This window comes from Microtus oregoni, unplaced genomic scaffold (genome assembly GCF_018167655.1).
Source record: "Microtus oregoni isolate MIOR12 unplaced genomic scaffold, Mior012 000053F_ref0000044, whole genome shotgun sequence".
In the NCBI taxonomy this organism is placed as follows: domain Eukaryota; kingdom Metazoa; phylum Chordata; class Mammalia; order Rodentia; family Cricetidae; genus Microtus; species Microtus oregoni.
In genome coordinates, this window is record NW_024543829.1 from 13,917,052 (window position 1) to 13,937,118 (window position 20,067).

General features: G+C 44.5%; 1 protein-coding gene across 1 annotated transcript in view; it reads left to right on the forward strand.

Annotated features, from left to right (window-relative positions):
* Positions 1 to 18,756, forward strand: part of Agbl2 (AGBL carboxypeptidase 2) — a 47,983-nt gene extending 29,227 nt beyond the window's left edge. Inside the window, exons 10-17 of the mRNA XM_041637480.1 lie at positions 3,904 to 4,030; positions 5,454 to 5,554; positions 6,844 to 6,974; positions 11,212 to 11,278; positions 11,861 to 11,980; positions 12,443 to 12,541; positions 15,154 to 15,240; positions 18,571 to 18,756. Coding sequence (XP_041493414.1) covers positions 3,904 to 4,030; positions 5,454 to 5,554; positions 6,844 to 6,974; positions 11,212 to 11,278; positions 11,861 to 11,980; positions 12,443 to 12,541; positions 15,154 to 15,240; positions 18,571 to 18,741 — 903 coding nt within the window. The 3' untranslated portion in view covers positions 18,742 to 18,756. The remainder of the gene's footprint in view (positions 1 to 3,903; positions 4,031 to 5,453; positions 5,555 to 6,843; positions 6,975 to 11,211; positions 11,279 to 11,860; positions 11,981 to 12,442; positions 12,542 to 15,153; positions 15,241 to 18,570) is intronic.
* The last annotated feature ends 1,311 nt before the right edge of the window (positions 18,757 to 20,067 follow it).

Sequence of the window (20,067 nt, forward strand, 5' to 3'; positions counted from 1 at the left end):
GAAGCAATTTGTAACATGCTGCTCACAGCCCCTATTTAAGAGTTCAGCCTCCTGAAAGAGCCAGAGCCCTTCCTTAAAGAAGCCACTAAGCCTTTTCAGTCACTGGGCTGAGCTCCTGAAGTGCAATGAAAGAGAGGGAGGAGTGATAATATGAACAAGGGGGTCAAGACCATGACGGGAAACCCACAGAATCAGGTGAATGGTTTAGTGGGAGCTCACTGCCTCTGCACTGACAACTGGGGAACCTGCACAGGACTGAACTAGGCCCCCTGAATGCAGGTGACAATGGTGTAGCTTGGTCAGTCTGTGTGGCCACTGTGTGCACAGACTTGTGCAGTCTGTGTGGCCAGGATCTAACCCTAATGCATGAACCGACTTTGTGGAGCCCATTGTCTGTGGAGAGATAACTTGCTTAGCCTAGGCACAGTGTGGGTGGGGGAGAGGGCCTTGGTCCTGCCTTAAGGAGGTGATGGGACAGATTTAGCTGACTTCCCAGGGGAGGCCTTACCCTCTCTAAGGAGTGGATGGGGAGTAGGGTGGGAGGAAGGTGGGGGAAGCAGGAGGAGAGGAGGGAGAGGGAACAGGAACTGCTATGTAAAAATTAATTAATTAATTAATGGTGGGTGGGTACATGCATGCGTGCGCACACACACGTAAGCGTGATTAACTCATGCTCCACCACTGAGCTAAAAAATATCTCAAGATTTATTTATTTATTTATTATTTGGTTTTTTGAGACAGGGTTTCCTCTGGTCATCTTTGGAACTCATTCTGTAGACCAGTCTGGTCTCGAACTCATAGATCCTCCTGCCTCTGCCTCCAGAGTGCTAAGACTAAAGGTATGCACCACCACCACCCAACAATAATTTTTAAAAAATTGTTCAGGGTATTTCACCTGGACAAAAGTTGAAACTCCTACTGGGTTAAAGTCACCTTTAACTGTGCTTAGCAGTGGGGGATTTAAAGGATGAGCAGTGTTAATGTGTGACTGGGGAGATGGCTCAGCTAGCAAAATGCTTGTTATGCAACAATGGAGAACCTGAGTCTGATTCCAGAACCCACGTAAAAAAAACCGGGCATGGTGATGATCATTTGTAATGCCAGCACTTGAGGAACCAGGTGGATCGCTGAGGCCAGACAGCTGTCCAGCTCCTTCAGCAGTCCCAGGCTCCTGGAAGATCCTGTCTCAAAACAAAAGTGAATGGCTATTGAAGAAAGACACCCAAGGTTGACCTCTGGCCTCTACATGTGTGCGTGCACACACACACACACACACTGATTCACATGTACACTCTCCACGCACAGATGTTAATGTGATACAAGTTTCTACACACGGTCATAAATATCAGGGCTGCTAACACATACATATCCATAATACTAGCCGTTTGGGGGCCAAGACAGGAGACATCATGAAGCTAGTTTGCCCTAAAAACTGCAAAGGTAGTGGAAACACTTTATTTTTTTTAAAGAATTATTTCTTAATTATATATACAATATTCTTCCTGCATGCATCCCTACAGGCCAGAAGATCTCACATAGACGGTTGTGAGCCACACCACCATGTGGCCACCAGAAACCAAACCCAGGACCTCCGGAAGAGCTGGCAGTGCTCTCAACCTCTGAGCCATCTCTCCGGGCAAATATTAAAAGTTGCTTTTTCCCGTTATAAGTATATTCACAAATATAACTGCCATTAGAGATTAGATTGGATTTAGAAAAATGATAGTTCAAATCCTATCCCATTGGGTTGTATGTGACAAGGCTGGAAATGTGGTTCAGGCGAGAGAGTGCTTGCCCAGCTTGTATGAGCACTACGTAAGCTGGACGAGATGGTACACACCTGTGAACCTAGCACTTAGGAGGTGGAGACAGAAGAATCCAAACTTCAAGGTCATCCTTGGCTATACAGCGAGTTTGAAGCCAGCCTAGGGTACATGAACCCACATGCCAAAAATCAAAACCTGTGTGAGAAATGTTTTACACATTCTTTCTTTTTTTTATAAGAGAAAACAAATTATCTTTTTTTAAAATTATACATACCAAAAGAAGTTCCCACTCCCTCCCCTCCTCCCATTCCCTCCACACACCCTCCCACCCCACCCCCATCCAATCCTCAGAGAGGGTAAGGCACATTGCCTTGTGGAAGGTCCAAGGCCCTCCCTACTATATCTAGGCTGAGCAAGGTATCCATCCAAAGAGAACAGGTTCCAAAAAAGCCAGTACATGCAGTAGGGAGAAATCCTGGTGCCACTGCCAGTGGCCCCTCAGTCTGCCCCAGCCATGCAACTGTCAACCACATTCAGAAGGACTAGTTTGGTCCTATGCTTCCTTCCCAGTCTGGCTGGAGTTGGTGAGTTGCCATTAGCTCAGGTAGATTGTTTCAGTGGGTGTACCCATCATGGTCTCCAGTAAAGTCCAGTTGAAGGTCAAGACACATGCTATTCTTATCTATTACAAAAAGAAGATTTTTTTCCCTCCCTTTCTTGTCTTCAGATGAAATCATAATTGTAACTCAGTTGTAGGGTTAAGCCAGCCACTTTAGGGGGTGGGTTTGCCTCGGGCGAATGCGTACCAATAAATGGGCGTGTGGGAAGCGGCTCCTCCCTTTCTTTCCTACCTCCTGTGCTACGCGGGAACCTCGGTTCTGTAAGTTTTATTTAATCATTAAATTTGTATATATTCTTTAATACTTGCCTGCGTTTATTCACGCCGATACTCAGTATCTAAAGCAACTCAGTGCAGAACCACACTGGTGAACACTGGCACAGAGCTTAGAACCCTGCTAGCTCGCGCCCCTTCAGTCCTTGAGACAGGCGTGCACTAAGGCAGCTCTCCAGAACCCTGGATTCCAAGAAGCTAGACAGCACGATATCTTCTTGTAAACCTTGTATAGAACCCTGCTAGCTCGCGCCCCTTCAGTCCTTGAGACAGGCGTGCACTAAGGCAGCTCTCCAGAACCCTGGATTCCAAGAAGCTAGACAGCACGATATCTTCTTGTAAACCTTGTTAGCAGGATAGGATGAGGTCAAGATCTGTTCTAGACCGTGCATAATGCAGGGCTGAGCTGGGCATAGAAGGCAAAGGAGGGCTTTGAACTCCTAGTAGAAAGACTAACACCATGGAGGGGGAGAACTCTAGATAGAGATTATGGGGGTAAGAAATATACAAACCAAAAATCATATTTGGAGGAAAACTTAGACCTGACAGTTCATATTTTGTGAAAGAAAATAAGTCATGAAGCCTGTACGGATCAATCACATGTGTGTATCCTCTGCATTTACTGGATGCAAGAGAGCTGGAAAGCTACTGGGTTACATGTCAAGAAAGGGAAGAAAGGCTTAGAAAAGCTGCCTACTGCCTGAAATGTCAAAGTGTGCCCGTGTCCCAGACTTCCAGAGATCCTGGTGTAGCAAGATGCTCTGGGAGCAGGAGCAAGTCAGGCTGGAAATGGAATTATCTGTATGTTTTTCTTTTAAAAATCACAGTACACAATAAATGCTATCAGGTTTCTTTAGTTAATAACCCATATTCCCAGCTGAGGGGACCACACAGCTCCTCACCCACCACTACCTTTTGACATTTCTCAAAGTTAGCAGTAGAGGCAGGCAGATCTCTGTGAGTTTGGGGCCAGCCTGGTCTACAGAGCAAATTCCAGGTTGTCTCTCAAATAAACATTCCTTTTCCATATTAACGACTCTCAGCATTTCATTCCGTTTCCATATTAGCGACTCTTAGACATCTTTTCCGTATTAGCGACTCTTAGACATCTTTTCCGTATTAACGACTCTTAGACATCTTTTCCGTATTAGCAACTCTTAGACATCTTTTCTGTATTAACGACTCTCAGACATCTTGTATTTGTCAGTTTATAATCAACAGAAAATTCATTTGTTTGTTTTTTAGTTCTCTTTTGACAGTTGTAACTTTAAGGTCCAAAAATGCAAAGAAGGAACAGGAAGAGTTGTGATGTGGCGGATGGGCATCACAAACAGCTATACAATGGAGTCGACCTTTGGCGGGTCCACCCTAGGTAAGAGGCGAGCCTGGCACGGGAAGCCAGGCACAGCATCTGGGAGATAAAAGGCTTGGGAAAGTCAGAGAAATAACGGATGTGCAGGATTTTCTTGCTAGCCTCAGGTACCAGAGTATGGACGTGTAATCCGCGCATCACTGGGTGCCAAATCACACTCTCCTCAGAACCTGCACTCAGGAACTCAGCTTTGACTTCCGGTTACATTTATTAAGTTCTGTGGTCCTGTGTTTATCTTCCTTGAAGCTCACATTCCCTCTAAGCTACAGTAATAGCACCTGAATTATAAGTACTGCTTTAGGCGTAGTACCTGCCACAAAGTAAAACCAAAATAATTTAAAAAGAACTTGATAATCCATTACAATAGGAAACTTTTTCATTGTCAAAGATTTGTCTGAACCAGATTGAAACTAGGAGAGCTATAGTTCAGAAACATACTATCCTATAACAAGAAGTGGTATTTTAAGTCTGCTTTATTTTATTCACGTGTATTGTGTGTGTGTACCATGTGTGTCTTTCTGTGTATACCAAGTCTCTCTCTCTCTCTCTCTCTTTGTGTGTAGTGTGTGTGTGTGTGTATCATGTGTGTGCACTTGCTTGCAGGGGTTGGAAGAGGGTGTTGGATCCCCTGGAGCTGAAGTTACAACAGGTGTAAGTGTTCCAGTGTGGGTGCTGGGAACCACGCGTGGGTGCTGTGGAAGCACTAGGGTGCTGGGAACCACGCATGGGTGCCGTGGAAGCACTAGGGTACTGGGAACCACGCGTGGGTGCGGTGGAAGCACTAGGGTGCTGGGAACCACGCGTGGGTGCTGTTGAAGCTCTATTAATGCTGACCTGTCCCTCCAGCCCTATGAGGAGCAGTTCTCTAAAAATTGACTCACAAATTAGATTTGCATTTAACGCATAAGATTTAGGAAGCTGGAAAGATGCCTCAGCTGTAAAGAGCACATACTACTCTCTTGGAGAGAATGCACATGCTCACAACCGTCTGTACCTCTAGTTCCACCCTAGGTTTCTGGCACCTTCTTCTGACTTCCGAAGTCATCAAGCACACACATGGTGCAGACATACAAGCAGAAAAAAACAAATATTCACAAAATAAGCATAAATATAGAAATCTTAAAAATAAACTAAAAAATTTAGGGCTATGTACACAGATTTAAAAATTTTTATTTTTCTATTTAAGTGCATGAGTCTTCTGTCTGCATGTATGTATGTACACCACATGCATGCCTGCCTGCTGATTCAGAAGAGAGCATTGGACACCCTGGAACTGTACTATGGGTGGTTACGAGCCACTATGTGGGTGTAGGGACCCTAACCTGGATCCCCTGCAAGAGCAGCAAATGCTATTAACTGCTAGACCACCTCTCCATCCCCAGTTTTTAAAAATCTCAGAAAAATTACGTTTTTTTTTCCTCAGGCAGTAAAAGAGACACTCATTTTACCATTGAGGACCTGAAGTCCCTAGGTTATCATGTCTGTGACACTATTCTGGATTTCTGTGATCCTGACCAGACCAAGGTAAAGACAGAGTTTCAAACAGTGTACTATCAGTCCTCTGCTGGATTTCCATGGGTCCAGAATCAGCTCAGGGGAACTTCGTCGCCCTCTTAATATGTTTTATAATTTATTTTTATTTTATGTACATTGGTGTGAGGGTGTCAGATCCCCTGGAAATGGAGTTACAGACAGTTGTGAACTGCCATGTGGTTGTTGGGAACTGAACCCGGGTTATCTAGAAGAGCAGCCAGTGCTCCTAACCACTAAACCATCTCTCCAGCCCCCCCTTTTTTTTGAGACAGGGTTTCTCTGTAGCTTTAGAGCCTGTCTTGGAACTAGCTCTTGTAACCCAGGCTGGCCTCGAACTCACAAAAATCCACCTGCCTCTGCCTCCTGAGTGCTGGGGATTAAAGGCGTGCGCCACCATTGCCCCGCTCTCCAGCCCTTCTTAATATTCTTTTTATCTGATGTTTTCATTACCAGAGGAAATAGCACCCCTATCCTGCAAGTTGTCAACAAACGGTGACACTTCCCAATCCTCCTAGAAGGAAGAAACTATCCTCTGGTCCCCTCTCCATAAGTGACGGGTTTGTTATAGCAGCACCTTGTCTTCTCTTGCAGAACAATGGCATACACAGCGTGCTCACTAATCCTGCCTTGTGCACTAGGAGATGCCCCTCTGGAGCCTGCCTGCCTAAGACTAGGCCTCAGTTGCTGCTTTTTCTGTTTCATCTTTTTATCCTTCCCCTCCACTGCAAGTGTTCTCAAGCTTGCCTCTGTCCAAAAGCTGAAGGTTTCTTTGGCCTTGTTCTTCTGATGGCTATTTTTGATTAACTCACTCATCTTGGGAGGAGCGTATACCCATCGTCCCTAACACATTTATCATGTCCCCGTATAAGCACTACTCAGATGCAATGGTTAGTCAAGAATTAAAAGGCCTGTTTGGTGCTTCCCTTCCCCCAGAGATGCCGGAGCACAAGGCCTTCTCGCTCATGTGAGCCAAGCACTCTACTCCTGACCTACAACTTTATCCAAACCATCCTTGCCTTAGGCCAAAGTTAGAACAATGCCATTCTAACTCCTCCTGCTGCCTTGTAACTCAGCAAAACAGGTGAAACAATTGCAGAAGTGGTTAAGGCAGTGCTCGCTGATCCGCCGCTTTAAAAAGTGTATTTGTATAGCCCAGGTCTTGTATTCATTACTATGTCTTTAATAGAAGGAGTTACAGTTTGCCCTATCAATAAAACACCTTTCAGCACACCCTCAAAACCACTCATGACTAGCATGTAAAATGTTTCCCTCTGCTGCAGTACACTCAGTGTCTACAAGAGCTTAAGGAGCTCTTACAACAGGAAATCCACAAGAAGTTCAATAACTCTGGACAAGAGATGGACTTAGAAGGAAGCTGGAGTGACTTTCCTTTGTCCGACATCGAATCCAGGTAACAAATTTCATTTCTAAGGAAATCCGGGCTTGATAATACATCCTTGATCCCAGTATTTGGAAGACAGAAGCAGGGGGATTGGGAATTTAAGGAAGGCCTGGATCACATTTACGTCACATCTGTCCTCTTATTTATTTGTTTGTTTATCTATCTACCCATCTATCTTTTTATTTTGAGACAAGTTTTTACTGTATTGCTTGGGTGACCTGCATCTCACAGAGATCTGCCTACCTCTGCTAGATTAAAACATGTCCGTGTCCTGAGACATGCCTTCACCTTCAGAATTCTGGAGGGAGATGTAAGCAGATCTCTGTAGTAAGTCCCAGGAGAGCCAGGGCTACATGGAGAGACATTATGTCTATTACTACAACAACACATGTGAGCAGCACCACCCAGAAAAGGAAGTTCTTAATTGTGCTTATGGTTTCAGAGGGATGGAGTCCATGATGACAGAGCGAAGGTGCATGGCAGGAACAGCTGAGAGCTCACATCTTTTTTTTTTTGTTTGTTTGTTTGTTTGTTTTTGGTTTTTCGAGACAGGGTTTCTCTGTGGTTTTGGAGCCTGTCCTGGAACTAGCTCTTGTAGACCAGGCTGGCCTCGAACTCACAGAGATCCGCCTGCCTCTGCCTCCCGAGTGCTGGGATTAAAGGCATGCGCCACCACCGCCCGGCTATTTGTTTGTTTTTCGAGACAGGGTTTCTCTGTGGTCTTGGAGCCTGTCCTGGAACTAGCTCTTATAGACCAGGCTGGTCTCGAACTCACAGAGATCCGCCTGCGTCTGCCTCCCAAGTGCTGGGATTAAAGGCATGTGCCACCACACTTGACTTGTGTGTTCATATCTTGAGCTGAAAGTAGGAGGCATAGAGAGACACTATGAATATATTGCTCCAGTCTTTCAAAACCTCAAGCCCTCCCCCAGTGACACACCTGCTCCAAAACAGCCATAGCTCCCAATCCTTCCCAAACAGTTCCACTAACTGGGGAACATATGAGCCTATGAGGGCCATTCTCATTCAGACCATTACACCCTGCCTCAAAAACATAAAACAAAATGCTATTGTAATAAAATATATTAAAGGTGAGGGTAATTTAGAAGAAAATGTTAGTGGTGTTAGAAGATGTCAAACTGACTGGATTCTGGATTGTTTTTCAGTCTTAGAAAAGAGGCCACTAGCAAACAGAGGTGAGGAAGGTGGAGCTTCCCAAGCTCAATTTAGCATCTGGTCATTTCTTTTTGGATAGTTAGATCCTGTTGTGGTCAAAGCAGTTCTATGTCTTGGTGGTGAGCCATTGGCCTTGCAGTATTTCTCAAGCTTCTCGGATTCCAGCTGGATCCACCCCTGCTTCCTAAAATCAGACAGGTGATCCACAGAAGAACTGCCAGGGACCAGAACAATGGAGAAGACGAGGAAGGGAAACAGTCTTTCCGTTCCACCATAGGGCTCTTGTAATGCTGAGATTCTGGGTTCTTTTCATAGAGTAGTTGCCTTGTCCAAGAGATCTGTACTCACCTGATATCCTAACCACAGCTACAGTGATGCCTGGATTCTGAGTGTATTTTTGTTTACTAAATCTTTTAATATTTTATTTAATTTTTAAAGATATATTTTATTTCATATGTATAAATTTTTGCCTGCATGTATAGATGTGTATCTCGTGTGTGCCTGATATCCATAGAGATCAGAAGAGGGCATCAGATCCCCTAGACTTGTATTTACAGATAGTTGGGGCCTTCATATTGGTGCTGGGAACTGAACAAGGGTCTTCCAGAGCAGCCAGTACTCTTAATCTTTGAATGTCTCTAGTAGAGCATAGAAAGTATTTTATTCAAATACCAACACCATTCTCTCCCCTCAGGTTTCTTCCTTATTCCCGCTAGTATGTTTCTCTTCCAACTTCATCTTTTCTCTTTTTTGTAGGTGTGCAGGTTCCAGCTTTCTGCCCAAGGGGCCTCAGATTGCCTAGTCATTCTTCAAAGGTTCCAAGGCTGGGCTTGTAGCCTTCCATCTTTGAAGACAGTTGGAAGGGTGTGGCTCTTCCACCCACTCTAAGCAGCTCTCTGAGTTCTGGGCCACTAAGCAATTCTTCTGGCCCAGTCTGACAAATGTTTCTACAGAGAACTTGAACCACAGCATCAGACCAAGCAGGGTGCCCTCTCCACTCATTGCCCCTCCCACTCTCCCTCAGTCTGCTGCACTGGCCACTCTCTGTTTGCAGTCTAAAATCCAAAATGTCCTGTGCATGTCAGTTCAATGACGCAGCCCGGGAGAATTCCTGTGCATGTCAGCTCACTGACGCACGCAGCCCGGGAGAATTCCTGTGCATGTCAGCTCACTGACGCACGCAGCCCGGGAGAATTCCTGTGCATGTCAGCTCACTGACGCAGCCCAGAAGAATGTCCTGTGCATGTCAGCTCACTGACGCAGCCCGGGAAAAGCACCGGTGAGGACAGGCAGAGCTGCACTATCTATAGCTGAATCAGCAGGAACGCTGATGCCGTTAGCCCAGAATTAGAAGGAATGGTTTCCAGCTTCGATACCACAAAGTCAGATGTCACAAGCCTCCTTGGGTTTCTACCTCTGCGTTCTCACAATCGCACATAAAGGCAGGCTGGGAATAGTGACGTTGCTCTGTGTGTACACACATGATTGGCATTTTCTAGGACATGCTGTGTCTATCGCCTTTTGCTAAAGAAGTCTGTTATTTCCAAAATCCAGCAGCCTCAAAGTCTCCTTCTAGATGGAGAAACCTTTGAGAAGAGCAAACCTTTGGAAATCAGATCACAAAAATGAGGCTTTCTTCTGCTCTGCTGTGCTAGGTGTGACTCCTCACTGTGCTAGGTGTGACTCCTCACTGTGCACCAAGGGAGGTCACAAAATGAGTGAAGGCCTGGTTTGAAATGCCTTTTTTTCCCTGTGAAATTTGAGTTTTGTGTTCAAGATACTTTTTTATTTTAAATCTCTTTATTATTATTATTGGGGATGGGGAAGAACTTTTGTCTACTGAACCATCCCACTGGCCCTGAAAACACTTTCTGGAGCCTCTATTATATACAGTGTAATTCTCAGTTCTAGTTCACCATATCCCAGGAAGAGGTAAACTTATGTGATATGATGAGAAATGCTTAACTGAGTCCCTGTTCATCTTAGTCCTCACAAGAAAGGGCAGAAGAGAGTTTGTGGAGAAAAGTTTTAGTCTATACATGCATGCAGAACTTGTGAATGAAGAATTGATGTCGTTAAAAAGTGAAGAATGGGCAGTGGTGGCGCACGCCTTTAATCCCAGCACTCAGGAGGCAGAGGCAAACTCTAAATTTGAGGCCAGCCTTGTCTACAAGAGCTAGTTCCACGACAGGCTCCAAAGCTATAGAGACACCTTGTCTTGAAGAAACAAAACAAAACAAAAAACAAAAACAAAAACCAAACCAGTGTTCCAGGGCTAGAGAGGCAGCTCAGTCTTGGCGTTCATGAGCCTCTGGGCTCGGGCTCTAACATCAAACAAACAACAAACAAAACTGAAGATTTATTTATTTTGATTTTCTTTGATGTGGATGGATATTTTGCCTGCCTGCATATATGTGTGTCACAGGCATGCAGGGACTGTGGGGGTCAAAGGAGGGCATTGTATTCCCTGGAATTGTTGTGGTAGAGAGTTCCGAGCTGCCTGTGGGTTCTGAGAACTGAACTCAGGTCCTCTGAAAGAGTAGCCAGTGCTCTCACAATGTAAACTTGACTGGAATTCACTATGTAAACCAGGCTGGCCTCATCTTCAGAGAAACCCATGTGCCTCTGCCTCCTGAGTGCTGGGATTTAAAGACACAGGTTACCACATGCAGCTGTTTTTCTTTATAGAGACAGTGTCCACTGTAGCCCAGGTGGGATTCAAACTCAGCAATCCTTCTTCAGTGCCCCAAGGGCACAGTTGTGCTATACCTGGCTGACAGCCTTGAAGTGACTTTGGTGTTGTCTAGCCTGCTGACCATTTGTCTCATTATTTATCTAGTTATACATTCAGCACATTTCCCAGATATCAGCTCAGAAGAAATGAAGATGGAGATGCCCTCAGGGGAACCCCTGTCTCTAGGACTGCACACTGCATAGCCCAGCCCCGCTCCCCCTCTGCCAGGGCACCTTTGCCCGTCTGGCCAGGGTTTGTTTTGCCACACTGATAGTTCAGAGCCTCTGCTTCCTTGTCTAACAGTTCTTTCTGTGTCTTTTTTCTTATTGTTCCTAGCACAAGTGGTTCTGACAGCTCCCTCTCGGATGGTCTTCCTGCCCACCTACTGAGCATGGCAGATGAGGTGAGAGCTCACTGATTCTTGTACACACAAAACATTGAAACTTAAAAAAAGACAAAAAAAAAACCCAACTAAAAACACCATAGTACTAGATAATTGGGAAAATGTTCCAACCGTACTAGAGCCTACAGGAGTTATAGTCCCAGGCTTGCAACTCAGGAACCTAGTGTGAGCCAGTCACCAGTAAGTCAGAAATAAAATTGCAATGGTGTCCTAGCTGGTTGCCTACCCTGAGTATGTACCATGTCCCTTATGTGCTTTTCGCTTAATTGCTGGAGCTTCTTTATGGTAATAATAGGCTAAGTATTCTAGCCACGTGTCAGTGATCAGAGTCATCTGGACCTGGCCTGGCTTTGTTTTGTCAGCTGTGTGCATTTGCTATTGATCCCTTTGGAAGCAGTCAATATTCGTGGAGTCAAGCATATTAAATAGGGAACAGCCTCTGGAAAGAAGGTGGTTGAACGGTTTACCCATTTGCCACACCGATAAATAAGAACCACATGCCAGGCTACTGTATATCAGCTGTTAGAGGGTGAGTAACTCTGCAACCCCCTCTGACCAGTTTCTCTGCAATTTCAGGAACAGCTGAATCAGAAAATGGTGTTAAAGAAGCCAAAGAAGAAAAGACTTCAGACGAGGAAGCAACGAAACGAGCAGCACCAGAACTATTTGAGGCGGGAGTTAAAGTTGACAGAGGACACCCCAGTAAGCAATCTCTGCTGCCTGTCATTTGTATTTCACAGATGAAGCAGAGGTAGGGCTAGAGTTTATTCCCAGCTAGAAGGGGTTGTAGGAAGAAGGGGTGCTTTCTGTTTCGAGGTCAGAGTCCTTCCTCAGGTCCTCTGAATATGTGTCTGCGCAGATCTCAGCCTTACCACACTGGTCTTCCCCCGTGCTCTGCTCAGGCATTGCGGGTAAGGTTAGAACAAAAACCAATTCCCACAAGAAAGCGGTGGAGCTGGATGGAGCTCAGGTAGAGGGCCTGGGTGGCTGGGTGAGGGTCAGGAGGGGACACCTCTCCACCTTGTTTGTAGCTAGCATTCCCACCACTGCCCCCTGCCGAGAGTCTCCTTCTAAGGCAAGAAAAGCTTTCAAGAGTGTTTCCCTGGTGGGTGAATTGGGGAGATGAGGAGCAGATCCGCTGAAAATTTCACTCAGTCCTTGTAGGGAAGGGCAGGATTTGCGTCTACTCTGCAAAAGCAGTCTACTGTTTTGAGAAATGCAGAGAACTCTAGTTCTTCAGTGAGAAGTGAAAGCCGAGGCTCGGTAAGGTGGTGATTTTGCTTGGCTCTTTGTCACCCAGATTCTCTGATCTCTCCAATTAGCACATCGGTTCCTCTAGGTGAAGGATGCAGTAGCCATTGTGTTACCTGGAGGTGAAGATGATGCTAACATTGCTCTGGATTAAAAACTGTAATCTTATATCAAATATTGATGATTTGTGGTCTTATATCAGAAGCATAATAAGAGGAGGCTGTTTTTCTTGCCCATACAAGGTTTCATACACACATCCACACTTACCAGATTTCTTTCTCCTATGCCTGCTAGATGGCAGGTCCTTTACTGGACACCAAGAATGCAGCAGTAAACAAGAGTCTGTCTTTCCTTGGAGACATTAGGACCTAGGGGCACTTTGTGACAAGTCAGCAGGAACCATATTGCAGAGACACATGAAGAAGAGGCACGTGTGAAGTTTTCAGTACTTTAGAGTCTTCCCTCTGAAATCCTTGATTTTCAGTGGATATGTTGGCGCACACCTGTAATCCCGGCATGTGAGAAGTAGAAGCAGGAGACCAATGAGTTCTACATGAGACCTAGTACCAAAATGGAGAAAATAATTAGATTTCAGAGAATCAGTATATAACTCGATGGTAGGAAACTTGCCTAGTGTGTGCAAGGCCCTAAGTTTGATTCTTAGCATTGCTTTAAAAATTGGTTTTAAACCAGGCATAGTGACATAGGCCTGTAATACCAGCTCCTGGAGAGATTAAGACAGAAGGACTACAAGTTCGAGGCAAGTCTGGGTAACTTAGAAAGACCCTTCTCAAAATATGGAGGAAAGGTCCTGAAAAGATAGCTCAGCAGTTCCTAGCACTTGCTGTTCTTACAGAGGATGTGGACTCACATCAGGCATCTCATAACCATCTATAGCACCAGAGGATCTAATGCTCTCGTCTGGCCTCCTCAGGCACTAGATATACATGGCGTACACTTGTACAGATATATATTACAACTGAGCTACACAATATATGGTTACTAGCTCAGTAATATACAGATATGTGTACACACATATATATATATATATATATATATATATATATATATATCCCAAAATAAAGATTTTTTTCAGCCTAGTCTGCAGAGCAAGCTCCAGGCCAGCCAGGGCTACACAGAGAGACCTCATCTCGAACATCCAAAATAACAACAATAACAATAAACCCATAAGTAAATAGCTTTTAAAATGTTGGGGAAAAGACTTAGACTATCAGCTCAGTTGTAGGCTGCGTGTCTGGCATGCCCAAAGTCTTAGGGTCAGCCCCCGCCCCCCACACACACACAGAGGGAGAGAGAGAGGAGAGAGAGAGAGAGAGAGAGAGAGAGAGAGATGGGTGGGGTTGATATGATTCTGGTTCTTAGTAGAACTGATAGAAAATGACCTTCCTTGTATAGAATGCGAATCTGTGGTTAACAATAATACATTAAGTACAGTGAGTTCCACCTGTACTATCCTGGGGAAACCCCTACAGGCACGACCATTTCAAATCAACATTGAGGACTATTTAATGTCTAATGTAATTGTCAAGAGCACAAGCTTTGAAATCTGTTCAAATTCCAGCCCAATCCAGCCCCTCCAGGACTCCATAATTGGAGAATCCTAGACCATGAAACTTGTTTCATACAAAACATATTAGCAAGCATTATATAAAGGTCAGTGAGAGCCCTTGGTGGATTAGGTGTGTGTGTCTCAAACTTGCAACCTAAATTTGATTTCCAGAATCCACAGTAGAAGAAAAGAGAGCTCCCAAGGGTTGTCGTATGGCCTCCATCCATGTATCGTGTATACACTTGCCCTCTTACACACACACACACACACACACACACACACACACACACACGCACAGTAATAGTAGATCATTTAAAAGGGGCTGGGGAGATGAGCTCTTGTGTGGAAGCGTGAGGACCACACACAGCCAGGCATGGCTGTCTACTGTTATACAGCCAGGCATGGCCGTCTACTGTTATACAGCCAGGCATGGCCGTCTACTGTTATCGCAGAGGCAGACAGGAAGACCCCGGGGCTGATTAGACTGAACTCCACACCTGATGTCACCCTGGCCACCACATGCACTGTGCACATAACACATATACAAAATACCTTCAGGTTATTGTGTAAGTGCACAGATGAAACAATAATAAATGTTATGCTTACACTGGGTTACCATCTCTAAGATGTCTTTTCTATAGATATACACACATGCACATATATATATGTATAGGCATATATTCCAAAATCAGAAAATAAAAATCCGAATCCCAAAACACTTGTGTTCCTAAGCATTTCTGAGAACTCTGTACTGTGAGAGTTACTCAGTAGGCCAGGAACTCGCTTTCCGATCTGCAACACTGAAGTGCAGAAACCTGCAGCCTATGGTGCTTTAGCTCAAGATGGGAAACTAAAAGGCACCTGGCATGTAGTGTGCGCTGAATGAACATTAGTTCTCTCCTGAGTTGTTACTCATGCTGCTCAGCCTTCCTTTTGTGTCGCATTATCCTCATGATTTAACAAACACGAGCGGAAACCACAGGACTAATGTGTATTCAACATGTCCACAATGTTCACAAGGAAAACTTAGCAAGGATGTATTCATTTATTTTAGACAGAGTTAAGTGGAAGAGACAAAGGCACCTCCCTGGACCCACCATTGACCAGCCTGGTTCTACCTAAGAATAAAGAAATAATTCAGGTACTTCACCTCATTTATACATACACACGCCAACAGTTAATTTTATTGTTTGTTTGTTTTGTATGTGTGTTTTGTCTTGTTTTGTTTGAGACAGGTTCTCAAACATATAGCCCCTGCTAGCCTAAAACTTGTTATACAGACCCAGCTGGTCTCATAGACTTGTTCCTGCCTCTGCCTCCCAAATGCTAAAATTATAGGTATGTACCTATAATAAGCACACTCAGCTTAATTTATATATACTTCTATATATAAATACATACATTGTGTGATTTGGATGAGTGGTGGTGTTGCACCCAGACCCCGTTCTGCCCAGATGAACATCTAAGGTAGTCTGTATCCTCGGAATCAAACCACCTGGCCACTCTGGAGGATCTCTCCCAAGATAGGACAGGGCTAGAGATGGCCCACCCAGAGCTAAAATCTGGATATCAAGAATTTAATTTCAACAAGCTGCCATCATTTGGTAGCTCCATGGAAGTATGTCAGCTGAAACAGTGATACTGGGTATGTATTGTTAATACAGTGTCACAGTTCTAGGGGGATATGCCTCACAGGCAGCATTAACCATGATCACTCAAAACTGGTGTGCGTGAATAATTTGTCCATTTTGTTTCTGTAACAGAATGCCTGTGTCTAGGGAATTTTTGTTTTGTTTTGTTTTTCAAGACAAGCTTTCTCTGTGCTGTCCCGAAACTCACCCTGTAGGCCAGGCTGCTCAAGAACACACAGAGATTCTCCTACCTCTGCCCCCTGGGTGCTGGCATTAAAGGGGCATGCCACCATGCCCAGTTAACGTCTAAGTAATTTATAAATAAAAGATATTTGCTTGGCTCATGTTTCTGGAGATTGGAGTCTAAGACGGGTCCCACAAAGTGAGGGCCTTGGGCTGCATTGCAGCATGCCGGAAGAATAAGAGAATGGGTAAGTGTGTGCAGAATCAGAGAGCGGGCAGGTGTGTGCAGAATCAGACAGCGGGCAGGTGTGTGGAGAAGAATCAGACAGCAGGCAGGTGTGTGCAGAAGAATCAGACTCAAGGAGCAGTCTCTTTTGTCTGTTTGCTTAATTTTTCTTTTGTTTTTTTTTTGTTTGTTTGTTTTTTGGAAACAGGGTTTCTCTGTAGCTTTGGAGCCTGTCCTAGAACTAGCTCTTGTAGACCAGGCTGGCCTCGAACTCACAGAGATCCGCCTGCCTCTGTCTCCCGAGTGCTGGGATTAAAGACGTGCAGCACCACCGCCTGGGTTGCTTGCTTGTTTTTCAAGACAGGGTCTCTCACATAGTCATGACTGTCCTGGAATTCCCTGTAGAGACCACACTGGCTTAGAGATCTGCCAGCTTCTGCTGGGACTAACGGCGTGGCTGTCACGCGTGCCTTACCAGCCTCAGTTCATAACTTTTTTTTTCCAGTAATTTAATTTGTCCCATAAAACAGCCCAGCTCTGTAAGATTTAAAATCTCAAATGAGCTCTTAAGGCCCCACTTCCCAACACCACCACAGTGAGGTTCAGGGGAGACAGGCATGTTCAAGCCACAGTGGTAAGCTCTTGCTTTCCTAAAACATTAGAATTAATTACAATGCAGCCTTCTATCAACATTGTTCACACAAATTTGAACTTATACATTCTTTGCTTGGCAGTAGCAACAGCTAGTGAGCTTTCCTTTTAATCATCTTAGCTGAGTCTGACAGGGCACACCTGTAATTGTAGCCACATGGGAGAATAAGGCAGCTCAAAAAGCAAGAGAAAGGAAGCCTGGGCTTTCCACAGCCCCAGGGTGCTACAGCAGGGCGTCCCTCATGTGTCTGGGCAATGAGGTCGAGAACACCACACTCTACCAGGCTTTTGCACGTGTTGACTTTTGTTAGATGCTCTCACTTGCCTATCAGATTCTTCTGGAGGACCTGGAAGTGGGAGACTCCTAAAGATAAGGTCCTCAAGGAAGCGTGACAAGGGTGTACGTTCTCAAGGAAGCGTGACAAAGGTGTACGTTACCATCAAGCAGTACCACCCGAAGAGCAAAGCTCAGACAAGTTTAAATGAAACTGAAGGTTGAGGCAGAGGGATCACAAGCTTGAGGCCAGGCAATGAATTTGAGACCAGACAGGACTACATAGAGAGTCCTTGTCTCAAAATAATAATTATGGAATCTGAGTGTAACGCCACATGCCTTTAGTCCCAGCATCTGGGAAACAGACATAGGTGGATCTCTGTGAGTTCGAGGCCAGCCTAATCTACCTGGTGAGTTCCAGGAAAGCCAGGACTACACAGTGAGGCCCTGTCTCAAAAAAATGAAATGAAATGAAAAATATAAACCAAAACCCAATAATATGGATTATGGAGTAGAAAGACGGTTCAGCAGTTAAGAGCGTTTGTTGCTCTTCCAGAGGACCTGATTCTGTTCCCAGCACCCACATGGTGGCTCACAGTCATCCATTCCAGGGAGTCTGACACCTTCTGGTGCACATACAGACACATAGTAAAAACACTCATTTTAATTTTTTATTATATAAAATATTCTACTGCAGATAAAAAAGAAATATTCTCTTTCTGTAACTAATAAAGTCAGACTAAAGAGAGCTGTAGCAGACTAATAAGTGATGAACTTGTCCTTGCTCCTCGCTCAGTCTCAGAACCATATGTGCAACTCAAACACTGATTAGCGGGAAGTCAGTTCTGTCCATTCCAGGCAGCTGGATGGACGCCAGCAACCCCTTAGCATTACTCCATCCTCTTGAATTTTTCTGTGGAGTAAAATGCATTTTAACTCCCAGAGCATATCAGACTGCAAAGTGGGGAATGCAGGACAGTATTTTAACCCAATGATTCTTTATCTTCCTTTTGTGTAATGTTGGTAGACAGCTTATGAAAACAGCCTTGCCCGCCTGGCGGTGGAGGCTCACACCTTTAATCCCAGCTCTCGGGAGACAGAAGCAGGAGGATCTCTTTGAATTTGAGGTCAGCCTGATCTACAAGAGTTAGTTCCAGGATAGCTAGGGCTGTTACACAGAGAAATCTTGTCTCAAAAAAACAAAAAGAAAAAGGAAGGAAGGAAGGAAGGAAGGAAAGAAAGAAAGAAAGAAAGAAAGAAAAAGAAAAACAGTCTTTCTATTCCCTGGATCCACTAAAATGTTGCCCATAGAACTCTACTTGTCTGAGAAGCCTGACCAAGTGCTTGGCTCAACTCTGCCCTGTCACACTGTTGGCCATTTTGATATTGGGAGGAAATGCAGGTGTTTCTTTCTAACTCCTGTCTAGCAAGGTTAACCTCAACCCCAACTATAACTTAGAAATTGCGACAGAAAGTGAATTCAACTCTTTTATCTCCTTTGTGCAGAGTAAGAAGCCAGGCTTTACGTCATGCTCTCCAAAGAGAAGCACAAACTCCAGCCTAGGGCCAGCTCCAGATGTCAAGCCAAACTGGCCTAGGACTAAATACCCTGCCACAAGGAAAGACCGCACCGCCACGGCGGTGTGCCCATCTTTGCACATATACACATACCCTTAGGTGTGTGCTTCTGCTGTGACATGCAGGTGCTTCCACCAAAGATTTGGGGTAGTTTTATTGATTTTTGATTTGTTTTCTATGCAGTGTTGGGAACCACTGAGCATATGAGGCAAGGGCTTTACCATTGAACTGTGTCTCCAGCTCCCTTGAAAATGTTGTGGGTTATACACAGTTAAAAGAGGAAATCTGTGAAGGAAGTGGAAACTATTTATGGTGTGCTGTGCTGTGTGTTCACGCTGACCTGCACTCTGTACTTCTACTGTGCACCTCATAAATTCAGTGCTTTTATCCTAAGGTGAAATTGTATTTTGATGTATAGAATAGCCTTTATTGTAAGTTGAAGCAGATACTCACGAAAAGACAGCACATATATACCTCATTTCCACCAATAGATGTTCCCTCTAAAGTTAACGTAAGAGATCAAACTATTTTAAATGTGTTTAGGGAACGTGCCATGTGAAAAAGTCTGTATCAAAATTTCCAAAAGGTTAAATGACCAGTCAGACTATGGTATATCAGGTTTTCTCAAAGTGAGGTATTTCTATCTAGAAAAAACAATTACATGTATTACTTATAATTTAATGTTGCATATATTATGTTCAACAAGGTTGTGTAAATTTTTAACTCAACCATTAAAATTTTTTTCTCTATGGTTATTTGTTCCTTGATTGTTTTACCACATAATCTTATGTGAACAGATTTATACATCATCCTTTTACTTTCCATGATTCCTCATGAGCACCAATCACAGTCTTCCAGTTACATGTCATGTCACTGTTCAGAGACACATTAAAGAAGAGTCACTCAAAAAGCCGAGCGGTAGTGGCGCACGCCTTTAATCCCAGCACTCGGGAGCAGAGGCAGGTGGATCTCTGTGAGTTCAAGGCTAGCCTGGTCTACAAGAGCTAGTTCCAGGGTAGGCTTCAAAGCTACAAAGAAACCTTGTCTCGAGGGGAAAAAAAAGAGTCATTCAGATGGGCATGGTAACTCGTATCTATAATTCTAGCACTTGGGAAGTAGAAACCATGAGTTCAAGGCCAGTCTGCTCTGCGTCCCAAGTTCTAGGCCAACCAGGGTTATAAAGTAAGACCTTGTACATTAAAAAAAAAGGTTACTTCAAGCTAGGTAAGGTGGCTCATGTGTAACTCCAACTCGAGACAGGAGAATTGCTGTGAGATACTGAGTTACAGAATGAGATTCAGTCTCAAAAATAAAAAGGAACCTGGGTGATGGTGGCTCAGGCCTTTAATCCCAGCACTTGGGATGCAGAAGCAGGTGGATCTCTGTGAGTTTGAGGACATCCTGGTCTACAAAGTGAGTTCCAGT